We start from the raw sequence: 23,453 nt of genomic DNA, 5'->3' as shown, positions 1-23,453 counted from the left end.
GGTATGTGATTCTAAAATGAGGCTCTGTGGACAGTGCCACAAAGCACCCTTCAAAGTTAAGAACTTTTACAGGCTAGAGGATGCAATGCTTAGCAATGTGAATCCTAAGGTTAAAAGACAAAATGGAAAACCGTCTAGAAAATGGAAAAAGTCTGAAAAGTCAAGTTTTATGTAAGAACCTAATTTGGAAGGCATTAGGTACGTCAGTTAAATTGTATTATTTATTTCTTCCACTACAAGACACAAGTAACACATGCTATGCCACCCCGAGAAAAAAAATCTTGTTTGCTAAGAAAAAAATCAGGATGAAAGTAATTTTCAAATGAAAGAAGGCTATTATAATGAATTCTGCTAATATCATGAATATTTACTATATATTTGATATCATAGGGATTCTGCCTCATAAAGCTCCTCTCCAAATTCACTTCCTAACTCAATTCCACAGAACATCTACAACATTTACTGGTTTTCAGACTCAACCTCCTCCAATTCAGTGTGGGGAATGTGTATAATGGCAGCTGTCTTGCACGTAATATGCACTATCAAGTGTCAGTTGGCATGACCATAATTCCATAAACTATGGGAAAAGACAACGAACTACAACACCAATACTTTTGCTTCTTAAAAAGCCAACAGGGATAACTTGTGCTTCTCAATTTTTCGAGAAGGATTTAACTGCCAAGCACCAAATGTTTGTTTCTAAACACTGTAAATGGCTATTTTATCTCATTTGTATTAGAAACTCCACTTTAAAAACCTCAAAGAAACATCAATGTAAATGAATATAATCCTCACTTAACTACTTATTCATTAAACATTTAGTGTAAACCTATTATCTGCCAAATGTTGTTCTAGCATCAGGGAATAGAAGAGACCCAACATCCAAGACAAAAGAAAGAAAGAAAATTTCCAGGATGTACATGGCAGTGCAATAGTTGCACACAGCCTCAGTGGGTAACCAATAGCTTTCTGATTGGCTAAGAGAACCACTCAGTGTAAAGGAACCCATATCTGGAATTGGGAACCAGATCAGAACACTATAGAGACAAAGATTATGTTCTCCAGTGTCAAGCTCTCACTAGTCTTTGGCTACAAGAGGAGTTACATACATCAAATTCTCCCTAAATTAATAATGATTATCCCAATTAAACTATGCTGATATCACCCTCCATTGGAGAATCTGTTCTTCTTCAGAAGGTAATGAGACTGGAGGAGATAAACTACCGCTCACACTTCAGCCATGCCACAGCTGAAACTACAGAAGAATGGGGAGACCAGCAAGACTGCTGCTTCCATGCTGAACCTGATAATCAGTGCCAGGGTTTAGGAAACAAATGCTGAGGATACTCAACACCTACTGAAGCAGAGATCCAGAGGCTCCTAAGAACTCATCACTGAAGTAGGCTTAATACTCACCCACCACAACTCAGGGAATTTTGCGGAAGAGGGGGAAGAAAGATTGTAAGAGCCACAGGTTGAGACATCATGCTCAGAGGCTTTCCCTCCCTCCAAAACTATTGCTGCTATAATACATAAAACATAAACCACAATACCTTGGGAAATACCTGCAACCCCACTAAGGAGAATACTCAACAGAATGGGGGCAGGGAAGAGGGGAATGAAGGTACCAATACGTGATGTATTAACATGTATGAAACATGTTGTTAATAATAATAATAATAAACATTTTATAAAAGAAAGTGTTTCTCCCTATTGTTAACAAGATAGTAAGGTAATAGTACTCATGTGAAACTACAACTGCAAGAAATAGATACTAAAGATGGGGGGGGGGGAAATGCTAGAACACATATTATTAGCAAATCATAATATTTTGCCAAGCTTAACATAAAAAGCTTTATGTACACAAGATACAATAAAAAAGCATAAAGTGATATTCCTTATCTCTTCATATTCTCTTTTGTCTATAAGTTATCCTAATTCACATGTATATACTATAAAAATATACATTCAACACAGGAATGGAAAGACTATACAGAAGCAGAATTCATGGGCTGAAGCTGCTGTCCATGCTACATATCAGACATCAGCAAGCCTTTTCACAGCTCAACATTTTTAGCCCAATAGCTCAAAAATGTTGCTTGAATGAACAGGAGAATGGAAGGTGTTGGACCATAGTGATCTACAATTAATTCAGTACGATTTTTAACTTGAAAGGAATTGTGTTTTTGGAAAGAAAAAACTGTTACTAATGTTTGTATACTTACCACAGTATCCCAATAATAATAATATGCCACTCTTCATTCTGAGTTGATTCTGTACTTTGATTTAAATTGACAATATACCATTTTTCTCAACAGAGTATCTCCTTTCAGCTGCTAATTATAAAACTGCTTTCTTACAAAAGCACCTCAGAAGGAAATGTTATGTTTTAATAAAACAAATGACAAGACCAGAAATGTTTTTTAAGAATATGGATTAGGGCTGGAGAGATGACTTACTGGTTAAGCGCTTGCCTATGAAAGCTAAGAACCCCGGTTTGAGGCTCAATTCCCCAGGACCCACTTTAGCCAGATGCATAAGGGAGTGCAAGCATCTGGAGTTCGTTTGCAGTAGCTGGAAGCCCTGGCACGCCCATTCTCCCTCCCTCCCTCCCTCCCTCCTTCTCTCTCTCTCTCTCTCTCTCTCTCAAATAAATAAATAAATAAATAAATTTTTAAAACTTAAAAAATATGCATTATATTTATGTTTAATAGTTGAGCATGACAAATTTTATAAATATTAATTAAATAGTCCTTTAACCCAAAAATGGTTTATAAGGAATTACTTCATATGACAGAAAATGATATTTTGAAAAAATGTTCTCTTTATGTCGATTGGGAGATGATGTGTTGTAGTAAATAAATATACAGTTTATAAGTGGCCAAACTTAGTTGTATAATTAGCACATAACTGAAAGTAAAATTTAAGTGTTAATTATAACAAAATGTTTCCACAAAAATGAAGAAAGGTTGGAGTGATGGCTTAGTGGTTAAGGAACTTGCCTGCAACGACAATGGAACCAAGTTCAACTCCCCAGGATGCATGTAAGCCAGATGCACAAGGTGGTGCATGTGTAAGAGTTCATTTGCAGTGGCTGCTTCTTTCTCTCTCGCGCGCTTTCTTAGGTAAATAAATTAAAATAACATAAAATAAAAGAAGAAGAAAATTCTAACAGTAGCGAGAGAAAAGTAACTGGATAAATCAGTGGCATATAGTACAATATACAGTGAAGGATTAAGAAAATCTAAAGAACAGTGAGGAAATAATTTTTAAAGAACAGTGAGAAAATTGTGTGTGTGTGTGTGTGTGTGTGTGTGTGTGTGTGTGTGAATATGTAAGGGCAGAAGCACCTCTGAGAAAGAAAAAATATGTAGATAGCCGAGAAAATACTGTGCAGGTGATACTTCAGCAAAGTTGTGACATATTGTTGATAGTTACTTTTTCATTTAAGATTTATTATTTGTCTGTAAAACTAGTCATATAAAAACATATATATACATACTCAATTTAAATCATAAGATTAAGCAAACATATTAAAATGGCTTTAAAATACTTGTGAATCCCCTAAGCCATATCATAAACTTCTAAGCCATAAATGTGGATGGCAGTTCCAAGGTGGAGAGAAAATTTAAATTCAAACTGGAACCAGCCCAGATGACCATCAAATAATGAACTTGGACATATACACAATGGAATTCTACTCACTGATAAAGAAAAATGAAAAAGGATGCAGGTAAATGGATGGAGTGTAAAAGAAATCATTCTAAGTGAAGTAAAGCAGGCACAGACAGACAAATGCCACTTGTACTCATCCATCTGTAGTTCCTAACTGGGATCAATTAGAGATGAGTGCAAATGGTAGTCAACACCAGGAATATGGGCATAAAACTAGAATGAGAAAAGTAGAGAGAACAAATAAGAAGCAAAGAGAGGAGGAGTTATCTGACAAGTTAGGGGAGGGCAGAATATTGGGATGGTAAGGGAATGGAGGGGTAGTGGATAGGGATGAAGGAAAGGAAATTGCACAAAAGGTAAGATAATATGAATCAGTTCCATAAAACTCCTCACTTTGGGCTGGAGAGATGGCTTAGCGGTTAAGCGCTTGCCTGTGAAGCCTAAGGACCCCGGTTCAAGGCTCGGTTCCCCAGGTCCCACGTTAGCCAGATGCACAAGGGGGCGCATGCATCTGGAGTTCGTTTGCAGAGGCTGGAAGCCCTGGCACGCCCATTCTCTCTCTCTCCCTCTATCTGTCTTTCTGTGTCTGTCGCTCTCAAATAAATAAATTTAAAAAAAAAATCCTCACTTTGACCAACAATAACAGGCAAGCAAGGTGGGGGGCATTTCAAACAAAAGGTGGCAAAAGACTAACCTTAAATCCACAGACATTGGCTGATAAATCTCAGGCCCAGAGTTGGGCTTGCCCCCCAACAGTGAGCTGTTGACCAAGGAGACAAATTAGATTCCCAAAACAACGTAGACCATTGCCAAAAACACTTCATTGCCTGCAAGAGCTAAAAGTTTAAAACCCTATTGCTAAAGACACCATGGGCTGAGGTCACAGAGCATCAGAATATCATGCTGGAACCAAAACTAGCTCTAGCGCTCAACGTATTGGAAAATGGGCACCAACAGTATGAATGAGCAGGGGATGCTGCAGGCTATGAAATCAACCCACAGACAAAAAGTACACACTTGCGGCAAACAGCCTCAGGGGATAACCAACTGTTCTGATTGGTAAGAAACCTGCTCAGTGGGAGACAGCTTATATCTGGTACTTGAAACCAATTCAGGTTCCCACAGTCAGGAAACTCATACTTCAGAGAAAAGCCACCACTGCTCTTTGGAAAGAACAGTGGCTTTGTGCAGCAAAAAATCCCTCAAATAACTCTGCATATCTCCTTTAACACAAGCTGCTCTCATTCTTGGTTGGAGAATCTGCTTTATTTTGCAGACGGCAGAGAAAATGGGGAAGAGTCAAGATCCATGAATAAGACAATAAGATAACTGATTTCCCACTTATAACACTTGCCACATCTTCCACATCTGCCAGGGCCATGAGAAGTTGCAGTGGAGGGGTGCTGTAAACACTGCTCTAACTGCTAGCCAGACAACCAGCTCCAGAGTAATGGAGGCAGATATAGTGAACAATCAAAACCTATCAAAGTAGAAATCCAGAGGCTACAAAGAACTCAAAAATAAATCAGACTGCCAACAGGCCTGCCATGGCACAGGGAACATTGCAGAGGAGGGGGTGGAAAGATGGTAAGAGCCACAGAATGGGCAGAAATAACCTAAGGCACACACACCCCCCAACTAACACATAGGGAAGGGCACTAGGGGAATAGAACCAGGGTCAAGGGGATAAAAGGTACATAGCTGATAGATGATTAATAGATAAGATAGATATACATACATATACATATTTATATGCTAGGATGATGGTTCAATGGGTAAAGTGCTCACTGCAGAAGGATGAGAACCTGAGTTTGAACTCCCAGCACCCAGGAGGTAAAACATCAGGTATAGCTTCCATGCCTGTAACCCCAGAACTGGGAACACAGAAATAGGCAGATCCTTAGAAATGGCTCATTAATTAGTCTAGCCAACTCAGTGACCTCTAGGCTCAGTGAGACACCCTGACCCAAAACTAAGGTGGAGAAAGATTAATGAAAACACTTGATTATCAATTTATGCATTCCACATGCACACACACATACATACACACATATGAACATTCATTCACATCACACATATACATAAGAGAAAAGAAAAAAAGAAAGAATATTTGAAGTATATTTATAACACACCCACCAAGGCTCAGGGAGCACTGCACAAGAAGGATGGAAGAGACACAGAATGAGAAGGAGTATCCTAAGGCACTGTACCAACCCACAGAGACTTTCAGATGCATTCAGAGCCCCTTGGTGAATACCAGTGACCCTAGTGAGGAGGGCCTTCTGTGGAATGGGGCAAAGGAAAAGGAGATACAAGAGGATAACAAAAAGAGACTAGAACATATAATTTGTTTAAAGAATAAAGCTCATAATTAGTTAAAAATAAATAATTTAGAATACAATAAAAAACCTTAAAGTACATGAACAAAGCTGACGATAAGGTAAATTTCCTTAATGGCAAGGAAAAAAAATCAAAATTTTATCATAAAAATGCCATAACTGTCAGATCATTTTTATATTAATTCACTTTCTGATCCATATAAAAAATTTAAAGGGCAAATATAATTTGTGAGCCTATAAATGCTTATAAATTACAAAGACTACTACAAGAATTGTTGAAGAAATAATATATTACCTAAATATGCTTGACATGTTAATTTTTTTTGTAATTCTGTTAATTGCAAAACAAAGAAACAAGGACCTGCCTGGTTCAACTCAAAAATATATGTCAGGTTTTATATATAATACAGGTTCAAATATGTGTGTGTGTGTGTGTGTGTGTGTGTGTGTGTGTGTGTATGTATCAGATTGAAGTAAGGTATGTTTCTTTCTAGTTAACAACATTATAAATGGATGATTTGGCAGGTTCAATTAACATCTTAATAATTTATTGATTTGAAAGAAAATTAACCAAAATTATTATGTGAATAATTAATAATATAGACTAGCATTTACTAAAACATTTATTTTAAAAAGCATGATTCAATAGCATTACCAAAGGTAATTTAAGCACTTATTCGAACACAGCCCCTCCTATCTGCCTATCCATTTTATGGACTGTCAATGTACATTAAATGTTTATATACATTTTGTGTACTATTAATGGCAATTTTTGTGCTACAAAAGCAAAACAGGTGAGACTAGACACCATTTGTTCACAAAGCCTAAGATATTAGCTATCTTACTCTTAACTAAAATATTTACCAATTTCTGCTTTATGTTATCAGTGTAAGTCTTTCTTAAGGAGTTGCCAACTAACTTTGTGAGTTGGCCTTATCCTCATCATTCTTACCTTATCAAATCCTCACCAAATTGATGTTTCCCTTTTTGTAAGAAGACAATTCTTATAATAGACATATTTTTTAAGTAGCATATATTAGTTTTACAAAACCATGGTGAGGCAGTTTAGGGTAACTGGGCCCCAAAAGTAAAAGGTAAGAATGTCCTTTGGCTTGCTCTTGCCATCTCCACTTAGATCTCTTGCCTAAAGGAGTTCCCTAGATGTGTATTTTTCCATAAAAATCTAAGCCCTCCCTTGGAAGGAGCATTCCTGGAAGGTTAAATGTGGTTGGTTAAACTCAGCCCTAAAACTTGGTGTCATGGCTGGTTACCTCAGGCCCCATTCAGAATCAATAAATAATGCCAATTTGGCATCACAGGTTGGGCTTTACCCCTGATCACCTGCTTCATAACAGGAGCTCTCTGTACTTCCTCATCTTTCCTTCTCTTAATCTAATAAAAGTCTCTCTAAACTTTACCCACTGGTCTGTGGATTTTAATTCTTCAAATTCACAAGACAAGAAGAATCCAGAGTACTCTAAATTTGTTGGTTTGTTGGCATATTGGCTTATCACAAGAAACCCCAAAATTCCCATTTCAACAGGTTTTTTTTAAAGATCCATACATGGGGCTGGAGAGATGGCTTAGCGGTTAAGCGCTTGCCTGTGAAGCCTAAGGACCCCAGTTTGAGGCTCAGTTCCCCAGGTCCCACGTTAGCTAGATGCACAAGGGGGCGCACGCGTCTGGAGTTCGTTTGCAGAGGCTGGAAGCCCTGGCGCGCCCATTCTCTCTCTCTCCCTCTATCTGTCTTTCTCCCTGTGTCTGTTGCTCTCAAATAAATAAATAAAAAATGAACAAAAAAAAATTTAAAAAATAAATAAATAAAAATAAAGTTCCATATATGTACATAATGTATTTTGGTCATATTCAATCCTTGATTGTCCTATTCTCATTCTATTTACTACTCTGGCTTTTTTGACTTCTTGACCTTAATAGTCCTTTTTTAACTTTTCTGCCCTGTGCTTTTCCCAAAATTTCACACATGAGAGACAACACTCAATATGTGTCTTCATAAGATTAGCTGTATTCATTTAGCATGGTGATCACTACTTCTATTTTCCTGAAAATGTCATAATTTTGGTCATTTTTATCGCTGAAAAATATACCATTGTGTATACATTTTCTTTACCCATTCATTTACTGACAGGCACCTAGGTGGATACCATAACTTGGCTTTGTAGTAATGTAGCAATAAGCATGTCTGTACTAAGCTGACCTTGATTATTTTGGGATATATTTGGATCATATTTATGTAGTCCTATTTTTAATTTTTTTGAGGAACCTCTAAACTAATCTCTGTAAGTGGCTGAACTAATGTATATTTCTCACCAACAATTTCTAACTGATCATTTCTTTCCTCCAACCTTGCCAACATATATTGTGTTTTTGTTATATTTTCTTTCCTTTTGTTTGTTTTGTGGTTAATAAGAATTTTGACTAGGATGAGAGTGACAGACAGACAGAGAAAGCAGAGAGAGACAGAATGGGCACACCAGGGCCTCTAGCCACTGCAAACAAACTCCAGATGTGTGTGGCCCCTTGTGCATCTGGCTTACGTGGATCCTGGGGAATCAAGCCTCGAATCAGGGTCCTTAGGCTTCACAGGCAAGCGCTTAACCACTAAGCCATCTCTCCAGCCCAAGTTTGTCTGAAACAAAAGTTTCTAAAGCATGCATTAGCAACAAAAAATAAATAAGTACAGCTGTTAAAAGAAATGATCCTTGGGGCTGGAGAGATGGCTTAGCAGTTAAGTGCTTGCCTGTGAAGCCTAAGGACTCTGGTTCGAGGCTCAGTTCCCCAGGTCCCACGTTAGCCAGATGCACAAGGGGGCGCACGTGTCTGGAGTTCGTCTGCAGTGGCTGGAAGCCCTGGCGCACCCATTCTCTCTCTCGCCCTCTATCTGTCTTTCTCTCTATGTCCGTCGCTCTCAAATAAATAAAAATGAAAAAAAAAAAGATTAAAAAATCAGACAACTTCAGTTGCATGGGCTTTTTGCAGGTCTTTTATTCAAATTCTATTCCTCTGTTTTCATGTCATGCTTTTTTTTTTTTTTGGTAAATAATGCTGTCTTTTTTAGGAGTTGTCTGTTTATAAGCCTCATAAAGAGTGTTCTGTTTAGAAATCTCATATTCAAGCAGGCCTTTCAAATAATTTCCAGTTTCTAATGTAGCTAACACTCAACTCCAAGTAGCACTACAACAGTAACATCTTTGAATTATATAGTGTCCTGCCTATATGCATGTGCACAATTGTTTACTATTGTGATATTTACCCATAAATAGACTCTGCTAGATAATTATGAATCTTTTCTTAGAGTCTGTACTGAATTTACTAACACTTTTAGACTACCAATGAGCTACAGTACTTAGTACATAATGTTAACTGAGTTCTAATTTCATGAAGCTATTTGAAAGCAATCACTGCTGAATTTTAAGGAAATATTTTCTGAGAAATCTCTATATTGCTATCTTATTTCTAGCCTTATGAACTGACTACTTTGATTTTACTAATAAGGTATTTGAGCTCATGGTTGATTTAGAACTCTCCCTGTCATAACTTCTTTTTTCTAACATTCACTGAGCCATATCTCTCATGTCTCTGAACATGAGAAATGCAATTCTGCTATTTTGATGGTGAATAAAGCAAAACAGCTTCTCAGAAAAATGATGCTATGAAAAATAGAACTCTAAGAAATGAGATCACAACTTCCGAGTGGTTTGGTTTGTTTGGTTTTTGGTGCTACTATAAAGGCATTTTCTTTTCTATAAAACTACAGACAGAGTCAAAATATAAGAAACATACAATCAAAGTGCTATCAGCTCAGGAAAATATATAATCAATATTAGACTATATTTGGGGAGTGCTTTTTATTATTTTTTGAAGGAAGCTCTCTTGTAGCCAAGGCTGGCCTCAATCTGTCATGCAGCAGAAGATGGTCTTGAACTTTTGATACTTCTGCCCCATATCCCATAGGAAGTCTAGCTGAACTTTATGCATGTAAACCTAAGGGGAAATCCTATAATTGTAGCTCAATTATCTCATAAAATAAAATCATTATTGTTTATAAATGCATTTCACTTATCAAAACTGACACATAGCTGGGCGTAGTGGCACATGCCTATAATCCTAGCACCGGGGTGGCAGAGGTAGAAGTATCGCCATGAGTTTGAGGTCAGCCTGAGCTACACTGAAACCCTATCTCAGGAAAAAAAAAAATTTAGAAATTTTGAAAAGCACAACAGCAGAGAACATACAAATTAACAAAGTTGCTTTTTACAAAAAGTCTACTTTCAAAAGACTTTCTGGAAATTAAGCAGCAAAATAAGGAAATAATGATAGGACTATGCTTACCAGAGTTGTGGCAGTAGTCCATATAGTGTGGCGCTTGGACTGTGAAGGCTATCAAGTCTGGAGCTAAAAGAGATTCTGGCTTTCTACTTTCATTGAGCCATTTAGTGCTGTGAAGGTCTTTGGTGTCAGAAGGACCCTGAAGCAAGGGAATCAACTTCTCTTTTCCACTGTCACCTGAATAGAAATATAGGTTAAAAAATAAAAATCTTACTAAGTAAAATATAGGGGTAGCTTGAGGATCTATGATGTCAAAATATACTAATGCAATACTATTTCAATAACATTTAGAAATTTTAATGTAGTTAATCATCTACATAATTTGATTCACAAAGCCACTGTAGCTCTTAAAACTAAGTTTTGGAGCTGAAAAGATAGCTTAGCAATTAAGGCACTTGCCAGCAAAGCCAACAGACCCAAATTCAACTCTCTAGTACACATGTAAACCAGATGCACAAAGGTGGCACATGTTTCTGCAGTTCCTTGCAGTGGCTAGGAGCCTTGGCATGCCCATTCTCACTCTTTCCCTCTTTTCTTTTCTTTCTTCTTACATCTTTACATCTGTATCTCTCTCTTTCTCTCTCTCTCAAATAAATGAATAAACAAAACACTTTAGAAAACAAGCTAAGTTTTGATATTTTACTAATAAATGTAGGGTATGCTCACAAAAGTTTCTAAGATGAAATGACATGAATAAATTCAGAGACTCTGCATCATTAAAGACATCCGGAAATACATACTGTGTTAAAGAACTTGCAGATAGTCAAAGGAAAACATTATGAAATAATATGCTAGAAGAAAGGTGTAGTCAATTATAACTCTAGGTTTTAAAATGTCCATACTTTGTGGTTAACCCTATTAAGCTAACATTTTTATTTAATATTCATGTATCACATGCAGTCACAACCTTCCCCCAAAGTATAAGAATATTCCTCTAATTTTTATCTCTTGTAACTGTGCTTCAAACTATGCAAAGTCCTTTTCCTTAAATAAAAACAAATTTATTAAAGCCAAGAAGTATCATCTTTGTACTATTAAAATTTTTTAAGTTAAAAAAATTAAAACCTCTGATTCATAGGAACAATGAGTAAATTCTTGTTTCAGGAACAGTCCTTGTAAAATGCAAGGCCAATTCTCCTATACAGGCAATAAAGTTTTACACGGTCCAGCTGCACATACCTGGGGCTTTGGCACAAATTTTTATTGATCCCATGGTCCCAGAGGCACATTTGACCAATGATGTGCTGCAGTACTTCAATTCAACATTCTGGATTGAGCCCTCAAGAGTTGGCAGGGGATTCTTAGATTTCACACCTAATAAAAGAAAACTGCAAATGTACTAGCTGATTGAATTTAAATAATTTTTATATTCCTTCACCAAGGTATTTAAACTTAATTATATTTTAATTATCTACCTCAGATGTTCTTACAGTATTTGTGTTACATTTCAGAGTTCAGTATTTAAAAGGCAAAAGGATGCAACTTTTAAATAAATGGACTGAACTCTCATAACTCTACTTTTAGAGTTAGATCTTGAATTAGTAAAGTTCAATGAATTAAAATAAATGTACAAATCTTTACTTAAAACACAAGAGACAGCTTAAAAATCATATTTGGATTTAGAATATATAATAAATGTTATGTTTTAAAATAAGTTTGACTTATTTTGGCAGAGACATTTACAAAGAAAACTATTTGAGTAAAAAAAAAACCTGGTGAGATGGAGAGAAGAGACAGAAATAAAAGAGCCCAAGGAAATTCTTAAATTAAAATGCAATAACTTGTCTGCAAAAGGGAACAAATAGATTTTTATCAGTTAGTTATAAAGTTACATGTTAATGTCTCTACTACATACTATTTGCAATACTTACTGTACAAAATGGCTGAGAAACCTTAACAGTAAAGGGAGAACCAATTTCTGGTCATGAATGGTAGAAGAGGATGACACATGAAGCCTACAGATCTTAATTCTGATAATACTTTCAAGTACTATAATCATGGGAGAGGGGGAGGATCTCTAATCAATTAAATTTGTTGAGGACTGTGTAATGCATGCAAATGTATTCAATGTTCACAAAATGATTGTAAAATAAATATTACTTCTCTTATCATACAGACAAAAATACAATAAATAAGAGCTGCTTACTAACTTTCACATAAAGAATTATAGCTACTAAGTGAAAGAATAGGGTTTAATACAGTTTCATCCATCACAAAAATAAATTCTGTCTAACACTCATTCTGCCTATATTCATAAATACCCAAGAACATAGTTTCCCAGATGTATATACTTCATATTTGAAGAATATCTTTGTATGACTAATTAAGAAAATGGACTTTCTAGGTTAGATGTAATAATTTTTCTTTCTAAAATCTCTCATTTCCAACTTTTCTGTATTCTAGGGGATCCATAAGATTATGACAAATTTCCTGACCTCTCTAGCCTATGACCCTTGCTATTTAACACACTAAATGATTCCCACATAGAAGCTATTGTTACAAAAATTTAAAAAAAAAAACCATCACACACATTGAACTATAATTCAGAAAGGCTATTATCCTGTTAATATATGTTTGATCATGACATAATTGTGTATCAATTAATTGCTAGTTTCTAGTACTTGACATGTGTTTTTAAAATAACACTCATTATCCTCAGAACTTAGGATACTACTTTGTTGATATTTTGTGCATGTTGTATTGACAACCATTAGAAGTTGCCAGAAATCTCTTCTGATAGTCAAACGTGACTCTATAGCAAACTCTAATTTAGGCAAACACTACAAAGGTTTTATTTCTGTGTTTTGATGTTCTTTACATTTCTCACATATTTAGGGACTGTTTTACTGACCAAAATATCATCATGGCATTCTCTTACTCTAAGAAACATAAATAAATGAGCTGTTAGTGACACAAGTTTCATAACAGAAAAAGAGATTAAATATTATTAGTGTCTTGATAGATCTTGACAATACAGAAAAGTTTCTAGTAAGCAATAATTTTGGTTTCTTTCGACTCCCCCATCAAGGTTAAACTGTACAGTGTCCCACATGGAAGCACTAGGGAGGTAAGAGGGAGCACACACAGTGTTAGCACTATACACCTCAGGACAGTGCTCACATTCTGTCCTATGGGAACAGGACACTTTAAAATCCTAAAATAAAATCTTATGTTCAGGAAACAAGATGGGAGTAGAAAAATCTTAGAAGTTTAATAAATATGGCTTCAAATGAGCGCAGAATTACTTACCTACTTTGTAACACAGTTTAGGGCTGTCACTGTTATTGTTCACTTGTGGAAGCCAGAATAATCTTAGTCACTACTAAACAAATTTTATTAGGGGAACTCAAGTGAACTTCATAGAACTTAATTTAGAGAAGGAGTATGTTTTGGTAGGATAACACAAACAACCGTCATGAGCCAAGAAGGTAATTCGAAGATAATTGGAAAAAATGTTTTATGAAGTTCTCTTATATACATTTATGCAAATGCTGTATATCACAGCCCACTAGAGGAAGTGAAGAAGAGATCCCCGAGGCACTACAAGTGAAAGGCAATTTACCTTGCACTGTCAATAAAATAATTTTAAAATAATTAGGACTGGAGCGATGGCTTAGCAGTTAAGGTATTTACCTGCAAAGCCAAAGGACCTCAGTTCAATTCCTAGGACCAATATAGCCACATAAGGTGGCAAATGCATTTGGAGTTTGTTTGCAGTGGCTGGAGGCCATGGCATGACTATTCTCATTCATTCTCTCCCTCCCTCCCTCCCTCCCTCCCTCCCTCCCTCCCTCCCTCCCTCCCTCCCTCCCTCCTCTCCTCTCTCTCTCTCTCTCTCTCTCTCTCTCTCTCTCCCTCTCTCTCACACATGTGCGCCCTCAAAATAAAATATTTTTTAAAGTTTGAGATAATTATGAATTTGTATAACCAACCTAATATAAAATATGTCTATTTCTTCTCCCTCTGGTATCTTCCTATTATTTACTTATTTATTTGCAAATGGGGGAGGTGGAGAGAGGCAGAGAAAATGGGCATGCCAGAGCCTCTAGCCACTGCAAACAAACTCCAAATACATGAGTCACCTTGTGCATCTAGCATATGTGGTTACTGGAGAACACTAGTCACTAGGCTTTGCAGGCAAGCATCATAGCCACTAAGCCATCTCTCCACCCCTCTACTATCTTTCTAAAAAGATAATAATCCTTAAATAGGCTCTCCATAATGTGATGCACCAGTACCTTGTTAATTGTTTTCTACCAACTTTCTTACCTGCCAAAATTAGTCCTCACTAAGACCTTTCCCTCAGTGTTGAGTAACTAAGTCATTAAGTTATGGTTATTCATGTGATTTAGTGCAACAATCTCACACGTATCTGGCAGAGAACAGACTGAACAGTAAGAACTCTAAATTAATTAAGAAATAAAAGATATAGCTAAAGAAAGAAATCTGTGCTAAAATGAGGAATTATCAAAATATCGACACAGAATAAATGTGTTGGTTAAATAATGAGATCTCTTTTTACTGTTATAACTCTTACAAGATTATAAGATAGAAGAAGAAAATAAAAATATTTTTCTGTGAACAAACTGACCAGGCCCTCTCCAAAAGAGAAACTAGAAATTAATTATCTCATATCAAAACAAAATGAATTGTGCTCAATTTCCCTACATGACTATAGCCAATCACCTGATCTGCCTTCATGCAGATGTTCTAGTTAACTGTATTCTACAATATAAAAGTTAATTAAATACTAGACGGAAATAACTGTTATAGAGAGGTTTTGTAAAAAAAAAAAAAAAAAGTAAAATAAGTAATCAACATTAATGTATACTAAATCAAAAGAAAATTTCAAATGATAATAATATAGCCACAAAGAATATAGAAGACACTAGAAGAACTGGAGATATATATATATATATATATATATATATATACACACACACACATACATATATACGTGTATGTGTGTGTGTATGTATGTATATGTGTGTGTGTGTATATATATATTTTTTTCAATAAAAAAGTATGAGTGCTAGAAAGATGGCTTAGCAGATAAGGCACTTACCTATAAAGCCAAAGGACCAAGGTTCGATTACCCAAAACCTATGTATGCCAGATGCACAAGGTAGCACATGTGCATGCATCTGGAATTCTCTGCAACTACTAGAAGCCCTGGTGTGCTCATTCTGTCTTTCTCTCCCTCTCATAATATTTCTTAAATGAAAGAATACTTAAAATCATGATGCTTATTCTCTCTAAATAACAAAAATGGAGAAACAATACATCTCCCCAAAATGAAAAATAGTAGATACTGAAAATATCAGAAAATAATAAAATTATTCATTCAGCATAAGCAATGGGGAGGGGGAAGAGGAAGGGGAGGGGAGGGGAGGGAAATTCAATATTTAAAACTACACAGATGATACATAAACACAAATCATTTAGAACTTGAAACACTCTATAATGAGGAAGGGGTCTAGAACCTTGTTTATTCTGTGTTAAACTAGGAACTGCTAGATTTTTTTTTTTTTTTTAGCAACTGGACAGCCTTACAAAGAAATGGCCTCTCATGGTCAGATTCCTAAAGTGAGGTACTCAGAATGATGGATCCTAATGTCTGCCCACCCCCAATGTGTCACCCTGCAAAATCCTGGTAAGCCTCTGAATTATAAGAGGAGTTTTAGGTTTTTTAACTAGTCCAGGCTTAACTGGTTATGATGGGGTGGGGATTGATCTCAAAAGTAAATATAAACACTTTAGCCCTGTAGGCTGCAATCAATGCCTAAGCTATAAATAAATAGAAAGGGAAACTTTGTGTGCTGGTAAGATGGAACCCACATATAGTCTTCTCCCACTAAGCTACATCACTATACAACATTTGTAAAGATTATCAATAAAACCTCATGGTTCTCTTATGATACTAGAAAATAAATAATAAATAAATAAACTTGCAATAAACTACACAATCTAGAAATGTAGGGGTAAATATCTAGGAATAACCTGAAAATGATTACCTCTACAAAGCAGAGGTAATAATAGGGTGCCAAAGGACTTCCCTTTGCATTTGGAGATGCAAAATTGTAATTTTGTAAAACTAACAAAAAGTGCTACATACAGAAAAAGAAGACCACCACAGTACAATATGCCAATAAAGGTTCTGATGGCAAAATTGAAATTCTTCTAAAATATACACTAAAAAGATATATTCAACTTGGAAATAATTAAAGAACCTTACACAAAATAGCAAACAGCTTTCATATACTTGATTTTACATTGAAAGAATAAACCATTCAAGGGAAGAACCAAAGAGGTTCAAGTCAGTAAGAACCAGGGCACAGGTGTAACCACAAAAGATAGGTTGGGTGTGGTGGCAAATGCCTTTAATCCCGGCACTCAGGAATAGAGGTAGGAAGATTACTCTTGAGTTTGAGGCCACCTTGAGACTACATAGTGAATTCCAGGTGAGCCTGAGCTAGAGTGAGACCCTACCTCGAAAAAAAAAAAAAAAAAAAGAAAAAAAAGTGAGCTTTAAGAGTCAACAAGTAGAGACTGCAAATGGCTCCTTCTTTTAGGATAAATAAGTTCATGCTTTTTAAAGGCAGAAATTGCTTTCTGTTATTGTTGTTGATAATGATTCTGCTTTTAAAATCAAGTTGCATGCATAATAACATTCTGGGGTTAAGACAAAATGTCTGGATATAGTATGCTCACCAAACTGCCTGGTAAGCACATATTAATGTTACTCTCACTTTTGGGGTAGAAAAGCTTCTCTTTTCAGAGAAACATCTCATGTTGATGGTGACCTTGGTGGTGACTCATAAGGTACTGTGGTGCTGAGAAGAAGTGGCAGAGGAGTGCTCAGCACAGAAATATCTCTACCACACCTTCCAAGGCCCAGGGTCCTCTGTAGAAGAGGTGGCAGAAAGAATGGCCAAAGGAAGGGTAGGACTCCTTACAATGTGCTCTTACAGACACAAAATGGCCTGGATATCCATGACCTCACAGTGCCTGACACTACCTACACAAGGCCATCATAATAGGAGAAGATCATGACAACAAAATAAAAAAGAGACAGATTGAGAGAGGTAGGGGATATGATGGAGAGTGGAGGTTCAAACGGGAAAGGGGGGAGGGAGGGAATTACCATGGATTATTGCCTATAATTACAGAAGTCATCAATTAAAAAATTTATTTATTGTCCGGTTAAAAATTACTTAATATTTTTTAAAGAATAAAAATGTGTCATTGAAGAGCCACCAGTAGCACTAAAGAAGTAATTTTGAAAGTGCAATTCAGTGATAATTGTACAGAATTGAACTTCAACTATATATGAAAAAGAAAACATAGCCTTCCAAATCAAAAGCTGATTTTTTCCTCATTGCATGGCCACTTGCATCTAAAAATCCCTGTTCATCCACACTACTGTAGTCACGTACTGATCTACTAGTCTGCAGGAATTTAAAAATTAACTTCTCTGATATTTTAACTTTTCGTTTAACATCAACAATGGCAAACATCTGACAAAACCTTCATATTTCAAAGTATAGACTGTGAAAAAATGTGCCTAGGTTAGATGCCATATACCCTGTCACATAGTGTACTGACTTTGTTTTTTTTTCTTCCTTTTGAGACAAGGTCTTGCTACTTACAGAGTTCTTGTTTGCCTAAAACTCTCTATGTAGATAAGGCTAGCCTAGAACTTCAGTAAGAATCCTAATCCTGCCTCCCTAGTACTGGAATTTATAGGTGTTTGCCATCACATTTGGCCTTCTACAACATAATTCTTAACACACTAACAACATAACAGATTCTTAACACAATAACAACATAACTTAACAGACTAACAACGTAAGATTTGTTTCTACTTCTCAGATTATTTGAACCACAACCTCTCTATGTCCCTGTCACATGATCTCATATATTCTTGGAGCACTTATTCGCATTATTAGTGAAAATTAATCTCTGATAATACTGAAGGCTACAAAGATGTGGAGCAATGGAAACTCATATTTACTGCTGACAGGAAAGCAAAATTGGACAGCCACTAGGAAAAAATGTTTGGATGTTTTGTACACAATTAAGTATACTCTTATGATTCAGCAATTTTACTGTTTAGTATTTACCCAAAGGAGTTAAAAATTAGGTCAACACAAAATCCTCAACAACAATAATAATAGAAGCTTTACTTCTCCCCAACATGGAAGCAACAAAGATACTCCTCTGAAGTTGAATGGATAAGCTGCCTTACATTCAGACTGAAATATAAGGAAGCTATCATGATATAAGAAGGCATAAAGGAAACCAAAATCCCTATTATCAAATGAAAACAAAAAAGGTTAATGTGAAAAGAATTCAAAGTATCTGACATTCTTGAAAGTACAATAATGGATTCAATAAAAAGATCAGTGATCTCCAGGAATCAGGATAATAAGAAAAATAAACATTCAGAGCAGAAAGGACTTTTAGGGTTGTACAAAGAGGCTGCATAATGCTATAGTAATGGGTACATAGTCCATGTTGTCCAAATTCACAGAATGCAGGTCACCAAGCATGACCATAAATGTAAATTATAAATCATGATTCAATATGGGTTCATCAGTGTAACAAATGCAACATTGTGACACAGGACATCGATAATGGTGGAAGCCATGTGATGTGCAGACAAAAGATCAAATGAGAGATCTATGAGCCTTCTTCTCAAATGTACTGTAAATCTAAAACTTTGTTTAAAAAAAGAAAAGCCTTCTAAAAATTAGAACATAAAAATTACTTTTTTTTATTTACTTAACTTTGATTAATCTCTTACAAAACCAAATGTGGCATACGAGCATTTCTGAGTGCTGAGAGATAGAAAAAAAGTTTTTATTTGAAATGGAGTAGAGCCTGGTTAGTGCGTGTATATATATAAACACACACACACACACACACACATTCTAGATATAGTCTGGGAAAAGTATTCAAGAATTCACATGAAAAGTGCAATAATACCAGACTGTGTATTCTAAAGAAGAGACCTGTAGACATCTTAACACAATGCCTCAAATGTATAGGTTCCATTACAAATATTTCCCCCTGTAAGTCCTCATATCAACAATAGGAAACCGAGAGAAAAAAAAAAAAAACATGTTGGAGACTGTGTCCTTTAGCTTTACCTTTGCTGTAGCTGTCGATCAAGGTTTATGCCTGTCAACAGCACACCTGATTCTAACTAGACAATGTGTCTACTTAGAAGCTTAAGTTTCCTGCTTTGTATTTATAACTCATAAATCTTAAAATCCATATTTAGCATTTACTTTTTCTGGAGAAAATGTCACTAAATATGGTTTCTGTTCTATTTTCCTATTCCCAGAGCCTATGAAACACAGGTCTCTTTCATGCTAGTATCCATATCTATTGGCACAAATTATCCAAATTTTCAACACTATTTTCTGAGTAATTCCCTTATAACCACCTGTAAGTTCACAGATAGTGTCAATAAATGTGCTTAAGTTGTTATTTAATTCATTTGCTAACTTCTGGCCTCCAAAGATTATATATCTCTTCTTTAATAGGTACTCCTGATACCATGTGCCTCTTTCATGAATTCAACTCAATTTTTTATTTCATTAATCATTTTTAAAGATGGCATGCAAGTAGAGTGAATCCAGAGCACCCAGTTCCCCAAGTACCTTTGATGTACCTATAATCTCTAAAATTCTACAAAACCCTCATTGAAAAACTGAAAACAATATTTCTCAAACTAATTCACATAATCAGAGAGCACAGAATGCTCCTCAATTCTTTTTATGAAGCTGGCATCACCATTATACCAAAACCAGACGGAGATACAAAAAGAAAAGAGAGTCCTATCCCCCTGATGAATTTAGATGCAAATATCCTAACCAAAATCCTCACAAACCAAATTCAATAATACATCAAAAGCATTATTCACCTTGATCAAGTAGGCTTCATTTCAGTGGTGCAGGGATGGTTCAATATATAGAAATCAGGCAATGTAATATACCACATAAATAAGCTTAATCAAAAGAACCACTTGATCATCTCAATTGGTACAGAGAAAGCCTTTGACAAAATACAATATAAATTCATGAGCAAAACACTAGAGTGAATAGGTATGAAGGGTTTATATCACAACACAGTAAAGACTATATATAAAGCACCAAAATCCCAAATAATACTTAATGGGGAAAGACTCAAGAATCATTGAGATCGGGAACAAGACAGGGATGCCCACTCTTACCACGACTCTTCAACATAGTACTAGAAGTCCTAGCCCAAGCAAAAAGACAGGAGAAAGAAATAAAAAGGGATACAAACTGAAAAGGAAAAAGTCAAGTCAACCCTATTTGCAGATGACATGATCCTATACATGTGACCTGAAAGTCTCCATCTCAAAACTTCTAAAGGTGATTAACTCCTTCATTAAAGTAGCAGGATACAAAATCAAAACACAAAAATCAGTAGCCTTTTTATATGCAAAGGACAAATATACAGGGAAAGAAATCAGCAAGGCTGTCACATTTTCAATAGCAAACAAAAATAAATAAATAATTTGAAATAACACTAACCAAGGATGTAAAAGATCTATATAATGAAAACATTTAAAAAAAAAAAAAACTCAAGAAAGTAAGCGAGGAACACTTGAGAAGATGGAATGACCTCCCATGCTCCTGGATAGAATTAATATGAAAATGACAGTTATACCAATGTATAGTTTTAATGCAACACCAATAAAAATTCCTTTATAGTTCTTCACAAAGATAGAAAAAATGATCTCAAAATTCATTTGGAATGGCAACAGGCCTTGGATATCCAAACATATCCTCAGCAAAAGAAACACCTCTGGTGGTATCACCATACCAGATCTAAAGCTATGCTACAAAGCTATAGTAACAAAAACGGCAAGGTACTGGCATAAAAACAGAAACAAAGACCAACAGAACAGAATTGAAGACCCAGACCTTAGGTCAAGTAACTATAGCTACTTGACCTTTGACAAAGGTGCTAATAATATAGACTGGAGGAAAGACAGCATCTTCAACAAATGGTGCTAGACAAATTGGATAAGCATATGTAAAAAATTAAACCAGACCCACTCATGTCACCATACACAAAAGTCAAGTCCAAGTAGATTAAAGGCCTCAGTATAACACTTGAAACTCTCCTACTGGAAGAAAAAATTAGAAGAATGATATACAGGATAGGATATATGGGAATGATATATAGGAGTGAGGAAAGACTTCCTGAACAAAACACTAGTATCCCTGGAAATAAAACAAGCACCCAAACAATGGGATCTCATTAAGCTAAAGAGCTTTGCACAGACAAATATACCATAAACAGAGCCAAGAGATTACCTACAGAATGAGAGAAAATTTTCATCAGGTATACCACTGACAGAGGTCAAATATCTAGAAAGAACTAAAAAAAAAAAACTAAAATGAATCAAACAACAAGCTCCAAAAATGGGGCAGAAAACTGAATAAGTAGTTCTCAGAGGAAGAAATAAAAATGGCTAACTCACAATTAATGTTCAACATCCCTAATCATCAGGGAAATGCATATTAAAACAACAATTAGATTCCACCTTGCTCCAGTAAAGATAGCAATCATTAAAAAAAATCAAACAGCAGGGCTGGAGAGATGGCTTAGTGATTAAGCACTTGCCTGTAAAGCCTAAGGACCCTGGTTCAAGGCTCAGTTCCCCAGGACCCATGTTATCCAGATGCACAAGGGGGTACACACGTCTGGGGTTCGTTTGCAGTGGCTGGAGGCCCTGGCATGCCCATTCTCTCTCTATATCGGCCTCATTCTCTCTCTGTCTGCCACTCTCAAATAAATAAATAAAACAAAAAAAAAATTTTAAATCAACAGCAACAAATGTTGGTGAGGATGTAGAGAAAGAGAAACCCTTGTTCACTGTTGGTGGCAATGTAAACTTGTACAACCACCATGAAAATCGATAATGAAATTCCTGAAAAGGATGAATATAAAGTTACCAACAGATTCAGTTATTCCTTTACTGGGTATTTATTCTCAATGATCCATGCTTCACTATATAGATATTTGCTCAACCATTTTTATAACTGCTCAATTCATTATAGTTAAGAACTGAAATCAGCCCAGTTGCCCATCCTTTGATGAATGGATAACGAAGTTGTGATACATTTACATAATGGAATTCTACTTAGCAGTAAGAAAAAATGATACAATGAAATTTGCAGAAAAATGGACTTGGAAAAGATCATAGCAAACTCACACAATCATAAAAAGACAAATGCTACATGCCATCACTCATGTGAGGTTCCTAACCTGGACCAGCTCGAGTTGCTGACATATCTGATAGGCAACTCAAGACCCAGACAACAGGGATGGAAGGGTTTGGGGAGAGGAAAAAAAAAACATAAAATAAATTCAAAATGAGCTGGTATCATAGAAACCTTTACCTTTGAAGATAGATTAAAAGATATAACCCTCAAAAGGAGTAACAGGGGAGTATCTGAAAAGAAGTGCCCTGAAGAAGGTGGGATAAAGCTCCTAATAAGAGAAATTGGTTGCTTCCCAGAATGAGCTGTTGATCGCAGAGACCTACCAGGTCCTCAAACAAGAGAGGCTTCTGTCAAAACACTTTATTACCCACCTGAGGCAAATGTGAAGATCCTATTGTTGAAGACACCATATACTGCCAACCCAGAGCATGGAGACCTCACTGGAATCCAGAAGACAGCCAGTCCCCAGTTAGCCTGTCTAGTGCTAGAAAGCTCTACATGAGCTACTTGGGGAAACTGGCCAATGATGGTCTAAGCAACCAGAGGTCTAAGGTACTCAGAAGCAAACACCCTGACAGGATGAATATATCAGTGTAATACTGATACACAGCCTTGGTGGGTAACCAATAGCTTTCTGATTGGCTAAGAGATACACTCAGTATAAAGGAACCCATATCTGGAATTGGGAATCAGGTAAGAATGGTATGAAGATTATGCTCTCTAGTATCAAGCTCTCAATAGTCATTAGCTAAAGGAGGGACTGCATACTAACCAAACTCTCCCTAAATTAATAAGGCTTATCCCATTTAAACTATGATTTCAC

At 36.0% G+C, this 23,453-nt stretch overlaps 1 protein-coding gene across 6 annotated transcripts in view; it reads right to left on the bottom strand.

The window, feature by feature from the left end:
* Positions 1 to 23,453, bottom strand: part of Vps13b (vacuolar protein sorting 13 homolog B) — a 659,022-nt gene that overhangs the window by 483,046 nt on the left and 152,523 nt on the right. For all 6 annotated transcript variants that reach the window (XM_045143281.1, XM_045143283.1, XM_045143282.1 and 3 more), the window contains 2 exons: positions 11,541 to 11,675; positions 10,365 to 10,538 (listed from right to left, as the gene is read on the bottom strand). In XM_045143281.1, the coding sequence (XP_044999216.1) occupies positions 10,365 to 10,538; positions 11,541 to 11,675 (309 nt within the window). The remainder of the gene's footprint in view (positions 1 to 10,364; positions 10,539 to 11,540; positions 11,676 to 23,453) is intronic.

Source organism: Jaculus jaculus, chromosome 2 (assembly GCF_020740685.1).
Source record: "Jaculus jaculus isolate mJacJac1 chromosome 2, mJacJac1.mat.Y.cur, whole genome shotgun sequence".
Lineage (NCBI taxonomy): Eukaryota > Metazoa > Chordata > Mammalia > Rodentia > Dipodidae > Jaculus > Jaculus jaculus.
Note: the sequence above shows the minus strand (reverse complement) of the source record. Positions and strands in the feature narration are given on the sequence as shown.